The sequence below is a fragment of the Thamnophis sirtalis genome, unplaced genomic scaffold (assembly GCF_051295495.1).
Source record: "Thamnophis sirtalis isolate CommonGarterSnake01/CBP01778 unplaced genomic scaffold, rThaSir2_p1.2 scaffold_3, whole genome shotgun sequence".
Lineage (NCBI taxonomy): Eukaryota > Metazoa > Chordata > Lepidosauria > Squamata > Natricidae > Thamnophis > Thamnophis sirtalis.
The window spans coordinates 15958779-15981588 of record NW_028261383.1 but is presented as its reverse complement, the minus strand read 5'-3'; the positions used below and the strand labels follow the sequence as shown (position 1 = coordinate 15981588).

General features: G+C 40.1%; 1 protein-coding gene across 1 annotated transcript in view; it reads right to left on the bottom strand.

The window, feature by feature from the left end:
• The window catches only part of LOC148047278 (vomeronasal type-2 receptor 26-like), a 44212-nt gene extending 23149 nt beyond the window's left edge, over positions 1-21063 (bottom strand). Inside the window, exons 1-4 of the mRNA XM_087708028.1 lie at positions 20950-21063; positions 16247-16459; positions 1955-2030; positions 1248-1714 (exon numbers count right to left, since the gene is read on the bottom strand). Coding sequence (XP_087564154.1) covers positions 1248-1714; positions 1955-2030; positions 16247-16459; positions 20950-21063 — 870 coding nt within the window. The remainder of the gene's footprint in view (positions 1-1247; positions 1715-1954; positions 2031-16246; positions 16460-20949) is intronic.
• Positions 21064-22810: the final 1747 nt, after the last annotated feature.

Sequence of the window (22810 nt, the reverse complement as noted above, 5' to 3'; positions counted from 1 at the left end):
GTTTGCACAATTTTGGCCACTACTATAATTCTTCTTTATTGCAATACTATATTAAAACAATCTTGCAAGTCCGAAAAAACAAATCTCCCACCAGTGCTTTTTAAAGCCTGAAAAGTGTAGATCCTTTTTGAATTTCTTTCTCTCATGTTATGCAACTGTGCCCCCTCTTATCAAACCATTTGCTAGGAACAATCTCAAACAAACCAACAAACAGATTATTCATTCCTTAAAAATTTGTCAAAAGTTGCTGTGCTAATATTTTGCCATGTAGACGTGATGCGGAATGCTACCAGACAATCTAATTATTCTTGTTGTTGTTAGTTGCAAAGTTGTGTCTGAACCATCGCAACCCCATGGACAATGTTCCTCCAGGCCTTCCTGTCCTCTATCATCCTCTGGAGTCAATTCAGCTCACACCCACTGCTTTGATGACTCCATCCAGCCACCTCATTCTCTGTTGTCTCCTTCTTCTTTTGCTCTCAATCTTTTCCAGCATGAGGCTCTTCTCCAGTGAGTCCTTCCTTCTCATTATGTGGCCAAAGTATTTGAGTTTCATCTTCAGGATCTGGCCTTCTAAAGAGCAGTCAGGGTTCTACTTTATTGTAATGCTACATTAAAAGAATCTTGCAAGTGTGAAAGTACAAATCTCCCACCAGCTTTTTAAAGACTGGAAAGTTCAGATCCTTTTTGAATTTCTTTCTCTACTGTGATGTTTAATATCATCTTGTAGATAAAGCTATTTTGGTGTCTTTTAAAAGATACCAAACTTCCAGAAAAGTATTTAAGATTTCCTGCAAACTGAATATGAGTCAGCTGGGTGATAATATTAGAAAAAAAGCAAATATATCCATAGGAATTTCAGGAAATGACTGTTCTAGTTTGGAGAGACCCCAAATTAAGCACCACATACCCTTGCAGGCAGCACCCTTGGAAGAGACTTTGTATAATGACTGGATCAGATTTACGGAAAGGCAATGAAGCCAAGGCAATGATTAAAGGAGCTGCTCTTAGCCTTGAGTTAAAACAAGAAGAGCCATGTTTGTGTACAGGAAAATCAGAAAGAATCTGGGAGCACATTTCAAACTAACACAAAGTCACATTTGGAAAAGGGAGGGTACATCAATATCTCTCATAGTTGAGATCAGATTGGTCAAACCTCTTGGACTCTTTTAGTACAAGCAGATTGATATGGTTCCCCTTCTTTTTCTTTGGATTAAGTTGGATGGATTCTAGTTGGAACTCCTTACCTGCCATGGCTGAAGCCTTGGAGCCTCCAAAGCCTCTTCACTCTCCTTCCTTCTCCTCCTGGATATGGAGGAATATACTGCATTCAGGGCATAAGCCAGAGTTCTAACCACAGTGTAAGCACGGGGATCAACTTGGAATTTGTAGCTGTTCCTTTCAACTTTAGTCTCCAGTGGTGCTTTCTGAGTGCATCTTTTTCGGCCTTTGACAGAAAAGACATGCTTTGAAAAAGAACAGCGAAAACACTTATGTAGAGGTTCCATCATGATAACTGATTGGTAAGTCTTCTCATGTCCTCTTTCCTGGATTCTAAAGTTCCAAATACTATGGACATATTGGTAAACTCTGTGACTTTTCACTGGTAATTCTCCAAAGAGCGTGATGATCCAGACTTTCCCTTCAATGGGTCCTGGCAAATCTCCAAGTGTGAAATGGACAGCAGAAATTCCATCAATCATGGTATTATAGTCTGTAAAGAAAACAAAGACATTGACTTCTCTCCACTTAGAGAGGGCATCCTTCAAGGATGCTATGTGTATAATCACTGAGAATCGTTGTGCTACAACAACACAAATTCCATTCTTAACAAGCACAGGAGTAAAAGTCTTCATGAAATTCTCTCCCCTCTCTGTATCTGAAGCAAAAAGACCAATCAAAGTCCATCTGAAATGGAGAAGCAATTGAACAATTGCTGGGTACTGGACTTCACTTTTGGGGGCCATTCGATAGAAGAAGGGAAAATGACTTTTATCACTCAGATCCTCTGAAACAAATCTACAAGTGATCTGAAAGAGCAATGAAGAATGCTGTATTATATTTAGGGTCAGACGAAATCCAGAATATTACCTTTTAATGAATCCAACTTAATTCTCGTGACAATATATTATTTACTGTTGATTAGTCCTTAGCCCATATCAAGATACAGAATATAAAATAGAACAACATAATAAGATTGTATATAAAATGAAATAAAAGACACAGATTAAGAAAAAGAATGAATCAAATACAGGCCTATTCACTGTGATGGACTAAGTTAAGCCTTCCATATTTAACCATTATGTTAAATTTTGTTCCAGTAAATACAATGCTAAGATGTTTAAATATTTCTGTTTTTCAATACTTGGAAATTTGGAAGGTCCATTTGTAATGACTTATTCATTTCAATGGGCCAGCTTACTGAGGACAACTATATCTTTCTCTGTTTTGATTGAGTGGATTTTTTTTGGAACAATATTTTACTTTGTTCTCTATTCACAGAAGATAGCAATAGCACTTGGACTTGTATACAATTTCACACTGTTTTACAGCCCTCTCTAAGCAGTTTACAGAGTAGGATATTTTCCCCAACAATTTGAATTCTCATTTTACCGACTTTGAAAAGATGGAAGGATGAGTCAATCTTGACCCTGGTGAGATTTGAACTGGCAAATTTCTGGCAGCCAGCAGTCAGCAGTACTAGCCTGCAGTACTGCACTCTAATCACTGTGCCACCATGGCTCAATAGGAAATTCTAACTATGGACTCTCTTTGAAGCTTTTATGATCATGAACAGATTAGGGTAAAAGTACTTAATGTGTTAACTAATGTGTTAAAAATGTAACATTTTAAGTAAAATTGTCAATTACTGCTAACAGTAATAATGACACCATAAGACATATTGTATATGTTCTATCAAGAGTAGGTAAGATAATACATTGGAATTATTATTTTTATGAATCTGGAATTTGTTCATCATTGCCTCAGGTCATGTACAAAATATTAGCTTCCATCACTGCTAGATCTTTTGTACAGAAGATCTTTCATTGGACACAGAGACTCTCTTCACCATAAGAAGTGAGAAGCAGAAGCCTCCAAAGCAATGGATAGGGTCCCATGGCAGGATAGGGCAGCTGTGATCTTTGCCACCTCCCCACTCTGGATCCCAATCCCTGGCCAGAGTAATCATACAGAGCAGCATGCAGTAGAAACTTAATAAATAAATATAGATAAATAGCCATGATGATGGCCCTGGTAAGAAGCAGTTCTTGAATTCAATAGAGCAGGCATGGTTAGATTTTAGTTTTTAGTTTTATTTGTCATTTATAGGCTGCCCTTTTCCCTGAGGGGACTCAGGGCGGCTTACAATTCGTGGGAAGGAGTGCAAGACAAAACATAAAATATGTGAATAAAATAAAGTAAAACAGTAAAACACAACATTCATTCAACATTCGGGTGGGGCGGATTAGGATCTTATCCCCAGGCCTGACGGGATAGCCAGATCTTAAGGGCTATGTGGAAGGTCTGGACGGTGGTGAGGGTACGAATCTCCACGGGGAGTTCGTTCCAAAGGGTCGGAGCTGCTACTGAGAAGGCTCTCCTCCGCGTAGTCGCCAGTCGGCACTGACTGGCGGATGGAATTCGGAGGAGGCCTAATCTGTGTGATCTGATGGGTCGAAGGGAGGTAATCGGCAGAAGGCGGTCTCTCAAGTACTCAGATCCACTACCATGGAGGGCTTTATGGATGGTAAGTAGCACCTTGAAGCGCACCCGGAGATCAACAGGTAGCCAGCGCAGCTCGCGGAGGATAGGTGTTATGTGGGCGAACCACGGTGCACCCACAATCACTTGCGCGGCCGCATTCTGGACTAGCTGAAGTCGCCGGATGCTCTTCAAGGGCAGCCCCATGTAGAGCACATTGCAGTATTCCAGCCTAGAGATCACAAGGGCTCGAGTGACTGTTGTGAGGGCCTCCCGATTCAGGTAGGGCTGCAACTGGCGCACCAGGCAAACCTGGGCAAATGCCCCCCTGGTCACAGCTGACAAATGATGGTCAAAAGTCAGCTGTGGGTCCAGGAGGACTTCCAAGTTGCGAACACTGTCTGAGGGGTGTAAAATTTGACCCCCCAGCCTGAGTGATGGAACATTGGCCAAATTATTGGGAGGAAAACACAACAGCCACTCGGTCTTGTCTGGGTTGAGTACCAGTTTGTTAGCTCTCATCCAGTTCTTAATGGCCTCAAGACCCCGGTTCATCACGTCCGCCGCTTCATTGAGTTGGCACGGGGCGGACAGATACAACTGTGTGCCGTCCGCGTATTGATGGTATTTTATCCCGTGCCTCCGAATGATCTCGCCCAGCGGTTTCATGTATACGTTAAATAGTAGGGGGGATAAGACCGAGCCCTGCGGCACCCCATAAGTTAGGGGCCTCAGGGACGATCTCTGCCCCCCGACCAACACCGACTGCGACCTGTCCAAGAGGTAGGAGGAGAACCACTGTAAAACAGTGCCTCCCACTCCCACCTCCCGCAGTCGTCGCAGAAGGATACCATGGTCGATGGTATCGAAAGCCGCTGAGAGGTCAAGGAGAACCAGGATGGACACATGGCCTCCATCCCTGGCTCTCCAGAGATCATCGGTCTATTGCTCACCCACACCCACCCCTACCCTCCTCTCACTTTACTAGTTAGAGATACAGAAACACAAACCTGTGGGACTTTGTAGGTGCCTATTAATGTTGATATCTGTATGGAAATTTCCCTGAGAGCCCCATCAATAATAACTAGAAGATTGTCCTTCCTTCCACAGCTGTAGTTGGGAACATTGACTTCTCCAGTAGAGAGTATATCCAGCAAGGCATCAGAAGTACGAAGGGTGCTCAAATAGTTGTCATGGACATTGTAGCCAAGTGTGAGATTATGCAGAAGCCAGGTATTCTTGTTGACCAATTGCATTGGGAAAACGAAGCGTAACATGTTTGCCAGATCAATGTGTCTAGTACTGTACAAATGTTTTCATGTTATAACCACCAAAAACAGAAAGAACATAATATTGTTATTTATTCCTATTAATCTCCACCAGTCTATTGAGTCTTAAACCAATATTGATGCAAAGTCATAGTCGGATCATAGTCAAATGATAGTCACCAATTTTTTTTTCCAGTTTTGAGAAGATGGGATGGGGATTAAGGGTAAAGAATGACAAGTAAGCCCTTATTTCTTGTAGTACTCATTTTCATCTGCCTAATAAGTAGGTGCTCAGCTAGAACTCCTAAGTTAAAAACAATTCTTGGTTTCATTTCTTGCAAAAGGAATGTCAACTGCAGTAAAGCAAAGCCAGAACTGAAATTTGCATGCCAAAATCTCCAAGGGTAACTTTCCTCCACTTTAAGTTTCTCCCATTGCTGGACCCCATTGCCCAATCAATTTTTAAAAAAATGTTTTTTGAATGGTCCCTTCTTGAAGGGACTGATATGCAAATGCATTCCATTCCCAGCTGTCTCACCTTGAAGCAATGTGAACAATGAAGCCTTCCCCCCTCCCATCCAGTTTCTTCCCTCCCAGAGTTCAAGTGGTACCAAGTGATAGCAGAATTCAGACCTATAGCAGTTATAGCAGTTAGACTTATATACCGCTTCATAGGGCTTTCAGCCCTCTCTAAGCGGTTTACAGAGTCAGCATATTGCCCCCAACAACAATCCGGGTCCTCATTGTACCCACCTCGGAAGGATGGAAGGCTGAGTCAACCCTGAGCTGGTGAGATTTGAACCGCTGAACTGCAGAACTGCAGTCAGCTGAAATAGCCTGCAGTGCTGCATTTAACCACTGCGCCACCTCGGCTGAGGTAGCAGTTCTGACAGCAGGATTCAACCTCATTCAAGCATTAAAGTAGAGACACAATAATAATATTGATGAATAAGTGAATCATCAAAGCAATTCAAAAATCAAGTCATCCTTATTCCTATAAGGAGCAGGCATTTAATATGGGATGGCAGTGGCAGCTACTCCTCTTTCAATAAATACATGAAATTTAAAAAAAACATTATTCAAGGAGTGGAAGAGGAGAGGATCCTCTGGTTGTTCTCTCTCCATTTCTTAGGTTCTTTTCAATTTTCTTCGGCCCCATCCCTGCTTTTGAATCCCATACAAGATACAGTAAAAGAGAAGAGTAATACAAATTAAAATGACCCAGGATCTGATACATAACCTTACAATTTAGGCGTAAGTGAAATAAAAAGATGGGAGGAAGAGTGTTAGAAATGCAAACAGAGGAGAAGCAAGTCCATTACAGTGAATGACTTACGGAGGAGATGAAATGTAATGAGCCCCATTGAACAGTAATAACTCAGGAGAAGGTTTTGCTACCGTTTCGATCACACTAATGATGTGGTCTCCTGGCCCGTAATAGTTCCAAGGGTTTCCTTTGTCCCGCTTCTTCAAAGTCAGGGGACATTTCTTTCTGAGCCCTCCAAAGTTTCTGTGGGTGAGAACTAGCAGCAGCACAGGAAGCAGAAGCAGGAGGTCCATTTCTCCTTGGCCTGAAACAGCCACTTCTCTATTTCTAAACCTCAAGAAGTTAGAAGAATTCAAAGCATTCTCACAAGATGGAAATGCTGGTGGCTTTCCTGGTTTAGACAGAGACAAACTGAGCTTCACAAGAAAAGGGGAGCAGGGTACATTCGAGTGCACATCCTCTGCCTGTCCTAAATCTTGTGAAAACACCCAACATAACTAGAAGTATTTATCCTTTTCTGGTGCAAGGCTACTTCCATGTTGCTTCAGTCTGGGTTTACATCAAAGGCAGCCACTGGAGAAGCATCAGACAAGGTCTCCAAGTACAGGATGGTGATAATTACAGAGAGAGAAGCAACTTCTCCGGGGACCTTGAACTTCTTCTAGGACTCCATGTGCAGAGGGGCAGCTGGGGAACTGCATGTTACTACAAAATCAGAGGTATAGCCCTGAGGTCCCAATTGTGCAGTAGTTGTGGTACTTCCTATTGGGACATGTTAGGAAATAAATGTTAAGAATTCAACCCCAGATAAAAAAGTTCTGATATTCTGGATGACATCTTCTCCTCTATGCATTTCCTAATTAACTGAGACAACTGGATAAGGTGGCCCTCCATGCTTTGTGTTTGATACTCCCTGTAAGGACCTGCCTCTCGTCCTTTCCCAAGAAAGTATAGACTCTTAAAATGTGGTATTTCAAAAGGAACCTTTTATTGAGAAGAAGTGACAGCAGGACAGGCAAAACAGACTCTAAATCCCCCCCCCACAACTATACAGTTAGAAATAGGGCTTTAGAATCCCCTCCCTCCAGTCCGAATGTAGATTTAGCCAATCCAGATGTGTGAAGATGTTTATTGTAATGGCCGTCCTGAAAACGGAAAACTGAAACAACCCACATGGCCCTCCCTCCTTATTACATTTCAAGGAAGGTGAGAATACTGCAGGGCGAGGGGTGAAATTTGGCAGGTTCTGGAGAACTGGTAGTGGAAATTTTGAGTAGTTTGGAGAACCAGCAAATATCACCTCTGGCTGCCCCACTCTGGGAATGGAGATTTTGCAATATCTTTTGCCTGGGAGGGAATGGAGGTTTTACAGTATCCTTCCCCTGGAGTAGGGAGGGAATGCAGATTTTGCAATATCCTGCCCCAAGGAATGGGGAGGGAATGGAGATTTTACAGTATCCTTACCCTAGATTTGCAATATCCTAACCTGACCCTTCTGATCAACAAGATCAGTATCTTAGCCATTGAGTCACAGAATCCCCATTCAATGACATGGAAAAAAGAGACTTATGACCATTTTTCACAGTTCCTTCCTTTGCAGCAACCCGTGATCAAAATGCAGATGCTTGGCAACTGGTTCATACTTATGACCATTGCTGTCCCAGTTCTGGTTTCCTGCACAAAACCAGTTCTGGTTTCCTGCACAAATGCTTTTTCAGTTAAACAATACTTTCTCCTCTTCACCCCTAGATGGTCACATTGTCCAATTGTGAAACATTCTTTTGTTATAAGAACAGTCCACCTCTTTCTCCAGTACCTGCAGTGGTGACCTTGATAGCTTCTATGGTCTCTTTCACTTTATTGCCCTCCCCCTGAGTTTTAAAGGGTCTGAGGAAATGGCTACTTGGTTATTTCTTCTTTTCCTTTTCCTTTGGCTAATTACAAATGGGCAGGAATGTCTGAGATGTGTGTGAACTACTGGAATAATTAGGCAGGCAGGCGGGCAGACAGGCAGATGTCTGTTGACTGTTCAGATGGTTTGCAGAACTCCACAAAGTGTTAACAAATGGTTCTCCTGAATCAGTGCAAACCAAATGAATCCTACCACTGCCCTATGCCAGTCCAGACAAATGGATGTCCAACAGTAAGGAAGCAATCCTTGATCCCTGCCTAATGTTAAGAATGTTTGGGATTTTCTTTTCTATTAGATCTCTATGTCTTATTCCTAAATTGGAGCTGATTTTAAAATTGCTAGGCCTGAAGTGAAATTCTATTTTTCCATCTGTTTAGCAATATAATTCTTGGAGGATAGGTGACTAAGAGACAAGAAAGTGATGTCCTGTGGACTGCATAATTTAATAAAAAGGAAGACAGGGAGAGGATATAAATGTTTGTGTGTTTTTTTTCTTGACAGCTCCTGTATTGTCTTTCCATATTGATATAAAACAATGAGATCCTTTAGATTTCTGAAGTTTCTCAGTTTGGGAGTTCACCTCCTTACACAGCAGCACTCAGATTTTGAAAATGGCTTGTGGATTTCGAAGCCAGCGTTATAACCCTGTGAGCCCCCAGACTTCTCCAACAGTTTTTAAAAACACAAAAATTAATTATTAATTCATTTGTTTTATTGTTTGATAGTTTTGTTGGATTTTTGTTGGATTACTCTTACACTTTTCATATTTTAATTCCTTTGGTTTTAAATAACATAAATTGTCAAATAAATGGAAAGGAAGCATACAAACCAATAATAATTGCAACCCATAATTAATTACTTTTAACAGCAATTTCGCTATCAGTTCCCTATTTTTATCTTTAGATGTTCCTTAGTGTTTAGATCTGGTCTCAGGATGATAATGTAGCACTTGGGGAAGAAGATGCAGACCAGCAAACCAGCACCAGAGACAAAGATGGAGAAGACCTGCACAGCCACCATAGACTTTCCTTTGGTGCTTAGGTAGGTGGGCAGGAAAGAGACCCAGACACTGCAGAAGACTAGCATGCTGAAGGTGATCAGCTTGGCTTCATTGAAGGCCCCAGGCAGGTTCCTGGCCAGAAAAGCCACCATGAAGCAAATGGCAGCTAGGAAACCCATGTAGCTGAGGGTGATGTAGAACATGGCAACAGAGCCTTCATTACATTGAAGGATGATCTCCCCAGGCTGGGAGTGCAGGTCAGAGTCAGGGAATGGGGGAGAAACTCCCAGCCACATGGCACAAATGAAAATTTGGATACCAGAACAAGAAAGGATGATGGAGTTGGTCAAGCTCTTCCCCAACCATCTTCTCACCCTGTTGCCTGGTTTTGTGGCCAGGAAGGCCAGCACCACTGTGATTGTTTTGGCCAACACAGAAGACACAGCTACTGAGAAGACAATGCTGAACATTGTTTGTCGGAGAAGACAGGTGGCTTTCCTTGGTCGTCCAATGAAGAGAAAAGAGGAGGAGAAGCAAAGCAAGAGAGAGACCAGGAGGATGTAGGAGAGGTCCCTGTTGTTGGCTTTGACGATGGGGCTTTCCTGATGTTTAAGGAATATGATTAAAACAAATCCTGTAGTTAGGAAAAAGAATATGCCAAAGGAGACCAGGATGATGCCCAGATGTTCCTCATAAGACAGAAAGATTCTTCTTTTGGGAACACATTGGACTCGGTTCTTAGTTGGATATTGATCATCTGGGCACTTGGTGCATTTTTCAGTATCTGATAAAAAGAAAGGAATATTTCTATTTATACTTCTTTTTACATTTCAAGAGCTTTTTTGGATAACATGATACCGACAGACAGGACAGCCATAGCAAGTGGTAAAAATATATCCCATTTGTCTGGTTGCCTATCTTAAACCAACCAGCCTGACACAGTAGAAAACCTCCCTTCCCCTGATATATACAACAATGAAAGCAACAAGAGGAAAATGAAACTTAAATGGCTGGCGCCACAACTACCCTTCAGTGAGTCAATACACTACATTCTCATCCTCCAATGACCTCACCTCATCCCAATGCCTCGGAAAAGAACCAGTTCACAAGAAAGTTCGAAGAATGGGGGGGGGGTCAAATTCAAGGGGAAGGGGTTTTCCATTGCAGAGGAACTATAACAGAAAAGGGAGGTGTCAGGCCTGCAAGCCATCTTTTCTTTTTTGGAGTTCAGGCCTGCCACACTTTCTATTATTCTACTATGCATTTTCTATTGTGAGAAAATGGGAGGTGGGATTGTACAGAGTTGTGTGGTGTGTAGCCATAACAAAATTCTTTCTAGAAAGCCAAGGCCATCCTTTGTCTCTGCACCTCTGCACCTGACTGGAACTGGATGGGTGGAAGCTGCCAGCATGGCATTGGAAGATTGGACTATGTGATGGACTTATGGGTGAGGGGGCAAGATCTTGAACTTTCAACTAGGTGGGAAAACTGGGAAGCCTTTAGTTTCAGGTTTTCCCAGATGTGCCAACATAGCTCTCTTAATAAATTGGAACTTTGAGGAATCCTTTGCCTCGACTTTGATTTAATTTTGAATGCTATTTGGAACCATGACAACAGGCTTGCAAGGACTGACAAGGTAACAAATATCTATGAATGGACCTGGAAAGTGCCTATTATACTTGGTGGGAAAAACATCCTCAGGTACAGGAAGTTCCACAGATAACTTGGTTCTGTGCCATGTAGGGTATTTAACCCTTTAAATTGAATTGAATTATACTTGGAAACTAATAGCCCGTACAACTCGCATAATAACGGATCAATATAGAGAAATTCAACATTACATTTTGGACTATTTGAATATGGAGCATGTTTCATTACCAAACTAAAATCAATGCTAGGAGGAAATGCGGTTTGCTCTTAGATCTTTGCCTTATTTTTTCCATTATGAAAGAAATTGAGCATACTGATAATAAAGAACAACAACAAAATAGTCAAGCTTAACCTCTAATAAGTGTCCATAAAGTTTTTAAATTACTTTTTCATCAGTACCGGTCAAAATTTATCTAGCTGAATCATTTTATCATAAAACCTTCCTCTTTACGATCTTTCCCATATCTAGTGTCAGGCCTGCAGTTATGTTCATTTTAGAATTTTGGCCTGCCACACTTTCTCTTATTTCATTATGCTGTTTCACTAGTATAATTGATGGGAGGGTGGAGTAGACAAGAGTAGGATTGTGGAATGTGTTGTTTTCATTCTTTACTAGAAGCCAAGCTTTTGTCTTCACATTTTTACACCTGACCGGAAGCAGCTGGGTGGAGATGCCAGTGTGGAAGAAGAAGATTGGACCATGTGATGGATTATGGGTGTGGGGACAAGATCATGAACTTTTAACTGGGTGGAATTCTGATGTCACTTCCAGAATTGGGATTAACACAGATGTGCTAAGATGTCTGCTTTAGTAAATTGGAACTTTAAGGACTGTTTTGCCTTGGACTCTGATTTAATTCTACATGATACTTGGAATGCTGACATCTAGATTATATTTGCACATAAGAAAACCAGTTCATCTTTTTCCTTCCTGTTCCAACTCTTGCATAGATTTAAGTTCACCTTCTGCATTCAATATTTCACCATATTTAACTGTTTGTTCCTTTTTGTATATTATTGAATATGAAAAAGCTTCAATGGTTGATAGCCAGACTGGAATTTTTAGATAGGATTGTCTTTTAATCTTCTCCCAATTTAGTAGCAAAGCCTCCCTTATAATTCCCAATTGGGAAGGCCCAGTCCGCCTCTTGTTCTTGCATCTTGTAACAGTTTAAGTTTTATTCTTGCTTTTTTCCCCTGCCGTATGTACTTCAACACTATTTTATTTAAGTCATCAAAGTATTCCTTCCCTACTCTAATTGGAATTGTCTGGAATAGATATAAGATTCTAGGTAAGATGTTCATTTTAATTGTAGATATTCTCCCTATCATCGATAGTTGTAAATTTTCCCATTTCTTCAGGTCCATCGCAATCTGTGTTTAAGCTTATAATAATTGTTCTCTTTAAGAGCACTACATCTTGCGGTTAAGTATATCCCTAAGTATTTGACCTTATTCGTAACTTGCATCTCCAAAGTTCCCACCAGTTCTTCCTTTTGTCAGGTTGGTATATTCTTTGTCAAGATCTTCGTTTTAGCTTTATTTATTTTCAGTCCTGCTACTTTTCCATATTCCTCTATTTTTTCTATCAGCCTAGGTTTTGTTTCTAATGGATCCTCTAGGATGAAAAACAAATCATTTGCAAATGCTTGCAGCTTATATTCTTCCTTTTTGATTCTCATTCCTTTAATTTCTTTTTCTTCTCTGATGTTTCTATTTAAGACTTCTAATGTTAAGACAAAAAGAAAAGGTGATAGTGGGCAACCTTGTCTCGTCCCTTTCTTTATTTCAATGGACTCTGTCAGGTCTCCATTAATCATTCTCTTAGCTGTTTGTTTATGATATAGGGGGGAAGGCTTGGGGAAAATGAAAGTATATGTTGTATTTACTCGAGATGCTGCTTCAAGGTCATAGCAATATAGCAATATAGCAGTAGACTTATATACCGCTTCATAGGCCTTTCAGGCCTCTCTAAGCGGTTTACAGAGAGTCAGCATATTGCCCCCAACAATCTGGGTCCTCATTTTACCCACCTCGGAAGGATGGAAGGCTGAGTCAACCCTGAGCCGGTGAGATTTGAACCGCTGAACTGCTGATCTAGCAGTAGCCTGCAGTGCTGCATTTAACCACTGCGCCACCTTGGCGCAGCTGGAAGAAGGAAGGAGCTGCATACCAGCCTATGCTTGGACCAATCTTTATGAAAATATCTTGCCTGAACTTGATTGGTTATGCTGGGGTAGAGAAGGTGAGATAGATAAGGAAGGGAAATGTAGAATTTAGGGATTTTGGCATGCAATGCTCAGTTCTGGCTTTGCATTACTGCAATATACTTTATATACTTAAACTTAAATATAGTTTAAGTTGTGGCAGATCTGACACATTGATCCAAATGCTCTGGATGAATCCAGTTTCACCCACCTTCCTGAGTGGAGATGGTCCCCTCTGGACAAGGAACACAGTCATAGCAGCAAACTGGCTCTCCTTCTCGTGCTCGCTTCACAAATCCAGGATGACATTTTTCCACACATTTGGACTCAGGCAGAGACTAAACGGAAAAATAAGGAGTGCTGATGAAAACATCTTAGGACTAACATCCATGGAAAATGGAGTTCAGTGTGAACATTAGTTAAGTAATGTCTCAACTTCACATAAATAAAACATCTTGAACTAATTCAAAACAGTTTTAAGAAATACAACTACTGGTTGATTCTTTAATTAGTTCCTCCTTTTGCTTGTGGCACATTACATTGCAATAAAGGATTTTTCTATTTAATAAAGTCTGGAGGGAAGGAATTGACTTAAGCATTAAGTGACAAAGAGGGGCTTCCTCCTCATGGCCATATTAACATGGATTCTTCCATTCTTCATCTAGCCATGATTTTAAAATTGTATGATCTATTCATATTCAAAACCAGAATAACATTTATTCTAAAAGTATATTAAATTGTTATTCTATTACATTTATTAAAATAAATTAATTATGGCAGGAAGAATTAAACAGGTTTTAAATGAACGAATACACCCAGACCAAAACAAATTTTTACCTCACAGACACATTAATACGAGAGTTATCCTAGACATAATAGAATATTATGAGGCGCATCCAAAAATACAAATGGTACTGGTTTTCCTTGATGCACAAAAAGTATTCGACAACACAATTTGGAAATTTATAATAACACTATTAGACAGGATGAAATTCGGAGGAAAATTTACAAAAATGATAGAAAAACTTTGTAACAGTCAGACAGCCAATGTTCTGATGAATGGAGAACTAACAGAGAAGATCGAAATAAAAAAGGGAGTCAGACAGGGCTGCCCCATCTCTCCTTTGCTGTTTGTATTAACCCTGGAAATTTTATTAAATGAAATTAGGGAGGACCAGGGAATAAAAGGTTTGAGACTCAAAAACGAAGAATATAAGGCCCAAGCTTATGCCGATGACTTAGTATTTGTTCTAGAAGATCCATTAGAATCCAGTCTGAAATTAATTAGAAAATTAGAAGAATATGGCGAAGTGGCAGGATTAAAAATCAATAAAGGTAAAACAAACATGATAACCAAGAATATGACAAAAAAGCAAGACCTGTGAGGAGGCTAAAATTTTTTGGAAAAGGATCAAAAAGTGGCTAGAGGTAATAACAGGTGTTAAAATAGAAGGAAAACCTGAAGTTTTTTTGAATTAGGACTAATGACTGTGAAATATAAAAAAGAAATTCAGTATTTAATATTACATAAAGTTATGGGGGCAAGGATTGCCTTTGCCCAGAAATGGAAAAACAAATTAATTCCAAGCGAAGATGAAATAATAAGAAAGGTTATGGATTGTGCTGAAATGGACAAATTAACAAAATAAATCCAGGGAAAAGAATAATCAGAATTCTACCAGATATGGAATAAATGGTAAAGGTCGATGGAGGAAAGAAAGAAGGATCAATGAAGGAAGACAACAAAGCTCAAAAATAGTAGTTAAGGAGAATTAACACACATATATGTATCCGAGTGGTTTAAACTTACTAGAGGTAATCAGCCAATATAGCAGACAGAGGAGTAAGATAAGAGGGTTAAGAATGGTGAAATACCAATGAAATATAATAGAAGGGGAAACAATATAAGGTGAGCAATATCGATTGGCAATTGCTATTAGACAGAACAGGAAGTTCCTGTTCGTATTGTATTGTGTAACTGTGGTGTACGTCTAAGTTTTGTGTATGTGTATTTTACATGTTTGGAAATAAAATTTGAAACTAAACTAAAAAAAAAAAAAGAATAAAATTGTGATGAAGGAACAAATGCCCAGGACATGGAAATTACTTTTTGACTACATAAGAGTTTGCAAAAACACCACCTCCCTTGAAAGTAGTTCAAAACTATCTCTGAGTGAAAATACGAACAAAACTTTCTTACAAATTAAGAAATTTGCTCAGCCTCAAAGCAGATGTTTGCTTATTTCTACATTCATTTGTTCTCTTCAAGCACTGATGATGTTATCTAGCTGAGCAATCAAATGTCTGGAAGAAAACTACCAAGAGAGAGAAACAAAGATGGCATTTGTTCAACCCTGAGCTACAAATTTTTTGATGCAGATAGTTAAAATCAAGATTAGACAATTGTACCGTACCATCTCAAGCCATCTAAGATACAATGAGGTTTCTTCTCCCCATAATTCTCAGGGAGAATCATCCACCTTGATGACGAGGCTTCACTATTTTTTTTCCATATAGTTTTTTAATTTTCCCCCCAGTAATAAACATACATAATTTGTGAACATTACATTGACTGAGTCAAATCTTTTTTTGACAACATTAACAATAATAATACAAATAATATGTGAAATTCCTATCTTCCAACTTGGACAATTTTGATCTCATTTCATATTTCTTTTACATTTCCCCATTAATTCATTTAAACATAAATAACATTTCTTTGCACCCTATATTTGTTATCCTTTCCTAGATATTGTCTTTCAATATTATGAAAATTGCTCATTATGTGTGGGATTACCAATGACACCAATTATTAACAATATTCAATCCATTCTGGGAGTACAATATATTTATATATATACATTAGCTAATCTTAGATTACCATCTACCAGTCTGCACTTATTGGGATTATGGTATTTTCCCCATTTTTTTCATATATTTTCTCATTATCCATCATCACTTAATCTTTCTAGAATTCCATCATTTATTGATTTTTTTGGTCAACCTTCTCTCTCTCTCTCTCTCTCTCTCTCTCTCTCTCTCTCTCTCTCTCTCTCTCTCTCTCTCTCTCTCTCTCTCTCTCTCTCTCTCTCTCTCTCTCTCTCTGTCTCTCTCTCTGTCTCTCTCTCTCTCTCTCTGTCTCTCTCTGTCCATTAATTTTTTTGTGTCTACTAATCTTTAGTAGGCTGCACTAAATTGAAATGGTCCTTTTGGGAAAAAAAAGACCAATATTTTCCTCACCTTGTTGAGCAGCTTTAACTGAGAAAGAGCATCTTGGCTGATAATAAGTCTCTGTCTTCCAAAACTCCCCAGTTGCTCTTTGATGGGATCCTCCTTAGGGAGAACCAGCCAGCTAATGATGTTCAGATCTGCAGCTACATCTCCATTTTCATTCAAGTACAGTTTCAGCAGGGAAAGATTGCATAATTCATTCTTCTCCAGAAAGGGATGGAACTAGAATGGAAAAATACAGGACTTTTAAGAGCAGAAATCTTCCCACACAGTCTTTTCACATTTGAATATTTCTTCCACCAGTATCTAACTTGAAAATAATTTGAAACAACAAAAGTTACCATTGTTTTCAAAAGTGAACAAAAAAGGCTCAGGAAAATCAGCAAAATTGTATATTGACAAAGTATATAATGACAAAATATAACTAATAAATGTGTCAATTATGAGAACATTCTAAAACAGGTACAAATATATGAAACAAACAAATTAATAAAGAGAGCTGTCATAGCATCCAAAAATAAAGTCCAAGGCAAAGTATTGCTCAAAGTTCCAATTTATTAAGAGAGCCATGTTGGCACATCTGGTAAAACCTGAATTTCAAAGCTTCCCAGTTTTCCCACCTAGTTGAAAGTTCAAGATCTTGCCCCCATACCCACAAGTCCATCACATGGTCCAATCTTCCACTGCCATGCTGGAAATTCCAGCCATCCAGTTCTGGTCAGGTGCAGAGGTGCAAAGACAACGGATGACCTTGGCTTTCTAGAAAGAATTTTGTTATGGCTACATAGCATCTAACTCCATACAATCCCCCCTCCCATTTTCCCATAATAGAAAAAGGCATAGTAGAATATTAGTAAGTGTGGCAGGCCAAAGATCCAAAAGAAAACTGCAGGCCTGACAGGAGCATTATTAAATTCACAGAAAAACCACAAAGTGATTACAAGAAATCATAGATTCGTCAAGAAAAAAGTTGCAAGGAAAATCTTCTCTCAGGTAAATCAGATGGGAAACATGATCAGATGAGCTAACTTTCATCAAATTTGCAGACCACACCAACACTCTAGAAGTCAGGCTTAAGATACAGAAGGATATTGACAGACTTGAACATTGGGTGCTTTCTAACAAAATTAAATTCAAGGGTGAAAAAAGTAAAGTTCTGCATTTAGGCAAGAAAAACAAAATGCACAGGTACAATATAGGTGGTACCTTGCTCAATAGTGGTGACTGTGAGAGGGATCTTGGAGTCCTAGTGGAAAACCCTTTAAATTGTCCCCCCGCCTCCTCCGATGAACAATCCTGCTGCCCCGGCCTGCAGCCAGCCCACCCACCCCCCGCCCGACCTGCTCCCTGCCTGGACTCACCACTCTTCTCCTCCTCCTCCTCGTCCTCCCCGCTTGGTGCTGGGCTTTAAAGGGCTCCCCCTCCCCAGCCAGCCAGCCCACCCAGCCCATTCCTCCCCCCGCCACCACTGTGTCCAACAGGCCAGGCGTCTCGCGTTTATGCCAGACATAAACGCGAGATGCCTGGCCTGTTGGGACACAGCGGCGAGAACATCCCTGTCGCCTCCGTGCTCTGCCGGTGCTCCTACGACACCACCGGACCGCTGTGAAGAAAGAAACACACACACACACACACACACACACACACACTCCACAATAAAAAATTACATATTTAATTACAATAAATTTGAATCCCCCCCTCCCTCAGTCCAATCCACATACCTTTTCCAGCTGTGGAAACTCTCTCAACTTTCCTCTTGTCCACCCAACGTAAGCGTGCTCAACGTAAGCGTGCTCATAAGGCATGATTCGCTGCTCCCCGATAAGGAGGCGGGAGAATCAGTGCCTCCTTTGCATATGGAATTTTTTGCTTTTTAACTCTTTCTTAACTTTTAAAAGGTGAAAAATTCCTTATGCAAAGGAGGCCCCGAGTTCTCTGGCCTCCTCCCAGTTAATACTGAGAGCAGACACCAAGCCACTGTGACTTGAAATCTGGTAGCAACTACCCTGGCTTTAATTATTTTTAAAAAATTATTTAAAATTCTTTCCTTTCCCTGAGGAGACTGGTGAGGCCCCGCCTCCCTTGCCTCTAGTGACTGCACGTCCCTGGCACCAAAAGGCATGACAAGAAACAATGGATGGAAACTAACCAAAGAGAAAAACAGCCGAGGACTAAGAAAACGTTTCCTAAGGGTGGGACCAATTAACCAATGGAATAGCTTGCCTTCATAAGTTGTGGTTGCTCCATGACAGACAAGCAACACAGTTACAAGACAATTTGAAACCTCCACAGTCTTTTGGAACTTCTGGAAGCAAGTTGTTCCATTGATCAATTGTTCTAACCGTCATTAGAACTAAGTTGGATGGATTCTGATTAGGACCCCATACCTGCCATGGCTGCAGTCTTGTGGCCACCGACCTCTCTTTGCCTTCCGTCCTTCTCCTAAATCTGTAGGAATAGGCAGCATTCAAGGCATGGGCCAGAGTCTTAACCACAGTGTAAACATGGTGGTCGTTTCGCATCTGGACACTTTTCCCTTTGTCTTCAGTCTCCACTGGTGCTTTCTGGGTGCATCTTCTCCGGCTTTTGACAGAAAAGGCATGCTTTGAAAAAGAACAGTGAAAAGACTGATCTGCATATTTGGGATGAATAATTAGGAAGGGCTCAGAGGCATAATCTTTTGGCCTGTCTTTTTCCTGAAAAGTAAAGCTCCAAATACTATGGACGTATTTGTAAAACCTGTGTCTTTTCAGTTTTAATTCCTTACAGGTTGAGATGATCCAGACCTTCCCTTGGATGGGTCCTGGTAAAGCTTCAAGTGCTAAGTGAACAGGGAAAATTCTGTCAATGATGGTACCATATTTTATAAAGTAAACAAAGGCATTGACTTGTCTCCACTTAGAGATGGCATTCCTGATGTATGCTGTAACTCCAGTCATTATGAATTGTTGCGATATGACTACACAAATCCCATTTCTGACCAGCACAGGACTGAAAGTTCTCATGATATTCTCTCCTTCATCTGTTTCTGGAGCAAAGAGGCCAATCAAGGTCCATCTGAAATGGAGGAGCACTTGGACAATTGCTGGGTAGTGAACCCCTTCTTTGGGGGCCATCCGGTAGAAAAAGGGGAATTGACTTTTGTCACTCAGTGCCTCTGAAACAAACCCATAACTGATCTGGAAAAACAATGAAGATTGCTGGGTTACGTGTGGAGCAAGATCAAATCCAAAATATAAACTTTAAATAAATGCTACTTGTTTCAAATGAACATGTAGAAAAAGACCAAGCTGAACATGAGGGGGGGGGGGAGTTAAATGTATCATCAATCTTGAATTTCTTCACACCCACAAGAGATCTAAGTCCAATCCACTGTGAATTCCATTGATTCTTATCAATTTGCTTTGACCATTAGTAGGTCAGATTCTTGTAGAGAGCTTTAGCTTAAAATAAATGTATTTATTCATCTGAACTGCTTGGATTTCCTGTGTTTAACAGAAGATATTAGGACACTTTATTCTGGATTAGTCATTAGGCTATATCACAACTCTGTTTCCCTGAAAATAAGCCCTCACTGAAAATATTGCAGCAGCCATGAGGTGACCACACTCGCCACCTCTTGCAACTCAAAAATGATAAGACCCTCCTGAAAATAAGACCTCCCTGGATAATAAGCCCAATAGGGCTTTTGAATGCATGTGTTAAATACATCCTCCACCAAAATAAGCCCTCCCCAAAAATAAGCCCTCCCTGAAAATATTGCAACATAGCAGCAGCCCTGAGGTAACCACGCTTGCCACCTCCTGCACCTCAAAAATAATAAGACATCCCCAAAATAAGGCCAAGCACATTTCAGGGGTCCCCAAAAATAAGACCCTGTCTTATTTTAGGGAAAACACATTATTAAAAATATAAAACACAGAACATTAATAAAACCTTATACAAAAAGAATTTAAAGAAACAAACTAAGTAAAAACAATATGAATAAATAATGTATAAAGAATGAGTTTCCAATCATTGCAGCATCTTTCTGTTATACATTGACAATATGGTTGGACACATAGGGACACATATCCTCACATTCACAACTGTGCAACAAAAGTCCCCAAACAATGGGGATGGTGTTATGGAGGATATGGCTGCTGGGATCATTGCCTCAACCCCACTGTGTATCCCAATCCCCAACCATGGCACCAACAATGGCCATGTCAGGTTTCCAAAAGATGCCCTAATTAATTTATGAACCTCGAGCCAAGTTTCAAAAGAAATCCAGGCATTAATTAGGAACAACATGTCAGCAATGCCTGAGCGGTGTCAGACCTGACCTCACATAAGTTATAGCTTTGCCCCTGTTTCCCCCCCTGATCTCAGTCTTGGTCATAAATCACATTATCCAACAAGGTGCTCCAGCAGGTTGTAGAATTCCATGCCTCACAAGCCTGCTGTGATAATCTGAGATCTGATTCTAGCTGAAGGTATGCATGGAATGTGTTGCCCCCTTTTCTCCCATAGCAACTCAATAACAGACATGCAAATGCTTTATGAGTTAACAGGTCATCATGAAAAAACGTTCTCAAATTCCATAGAGAAGATATGATTTGAAATGGTGGCAAAGATCTGGTTCTCTATGACATCAGTTCACCCACAACTATTCTACTCACTTACCAGATAGAGAAACAAACACAAACCTGTGGGACTTTGTAGGCACCTACTAATGTTGACATCTGGATGGAAATATCATTTTCAGCTCCATCAACAAGCGTCAAAATGTTGTCCTTCATTCCACAGTTGTAGTTGGGAATATTGGCTTCTCCAGTAGAGAGCATGTCCATCAAGGCATCTGAAGTGACAAGGGTGTCCAAGTAGTTGTCATGGATAGTGTAGCCAAGTGTGAGATTGTGCAAGAGTTGGGGATTCTTATTCACCATTTGAATGGCAAAAATGAAGCATAGCATTCTTGACTGATCAGAAGATAATAGACTGTAAAAGAAAATTTATGTTATCATCACCACAAACAGTAAATATCTGTCTGTTTTTCTATATATATCTCTATCTATTATCTGTCTGTCTGTCTGTCTGTCTGTCTGTCTATCTATCTATCTATCTATCTATCTATCTATCTATCTATCTATCTATCTATCTATCTATCTATCTATCTATCTATCTATCTATCTATCTCTAAGCTGTGGGGGCACAATGGTTAGAATGCATTTCTGCAGACAAACTCTGCCTGTAGCCCGGAGTTTGATCCTAATCAGTCAAAGTTGACTCAGCCTTCCAAGGTTGCTAAAATGAGGACTCAGATTTTTGGGATCAATATGCTGACTCTGTAAAGTGCTTTACAGAGAGTGTTACAAAGCTTTATGGGTGGAATATACATAAATCTAAATGCTATTCTTATTGCTATCTATTGATCGATCAATATACATATAAATATTTGTCTCCACAAACGTATGACTCTTAAGTCAATACTGATCCCAAAACAGAGGCAAATGCTGGTTACTTATCACTATTTATTTTTCATGTTGAGAAGATGGGATGGAGATAATCCTCCTGCAGGCCTGACACCACCAGCGTTAAAATTGTAAATATACATAACTTTTAGCATTATTAATTGTCACCTGCCTTGTAAACAGGATCAAAACCATTCCGTCATTCAAGTAGAACCAACATAAAAGCAAGAACATGGAAAAATAGTTGACCCAGAAAAGTAATTCTAAAAACAAATAATTCTTATTCCTATAAGGAGCAGGCATTTAATGCAGATTAACAGAGGCAACTACAACAACCCTTTGTACATCAAATAAAAGTCAGCATTCAACGGATGAATTCAGGACTGAAAGAGGAGATAAAAATCATCTGGATTTTTGTGGCTCTTTCTCATGATCTTTTACTGTTTTGTCCCCTGCCCCATCAATTCATGAAGTCTCTAGAACAAAAGAAGGCAAAGGAGGAGATTTCTATCAGTCAAAATGATCCAAGAACTTACAAGTCCTACAAATTTGGAATAAGTGAAAGAAGAAAGGAAGAAGAAATGCAAATGGATGGAATGTAAGTCCACCATTGAATATCTTACGTATGAGAAGAAATAAAACGAGAGCCATTTAACTGTAATGGTTGAAGCAAAGTTTTTGTTGCAGTAATAACCACGCTGATGAGATGGTCTCCTGGCCTGTAATAGTTCCGTGGATTTTCTCGGTCCCGCTGCTTCAAAGTTGGAGGGCATTTGGTTCTGAGTCTCCCAGAGTTTCTTTGGGTCATCGAAAGCATCAACATCAGAAGAAGAAGCACAAGGTCCATTCCTCCTTGAGATGAATCAACCAGTTCTTTGTTTCTGAACTCCAAGAAGAATTCAAAGCACTCTCTCAGAATGGATACATCAGTGGAAATGTCTTATTCAGACGGAGGCAAACTGAGCTTCTTCTGGAAAGGAGAGAAAGGCACATTCAACAGCACAGCATCTGCCTGTTTTCAGTCTTGTGCAAAACACTCAGCATGAATAGAATCATTTATCCTTTTCTGATGCAAGATCCCTTCCACGTTGCTTCAGTTTGATGTTTACAACAAAGGCAG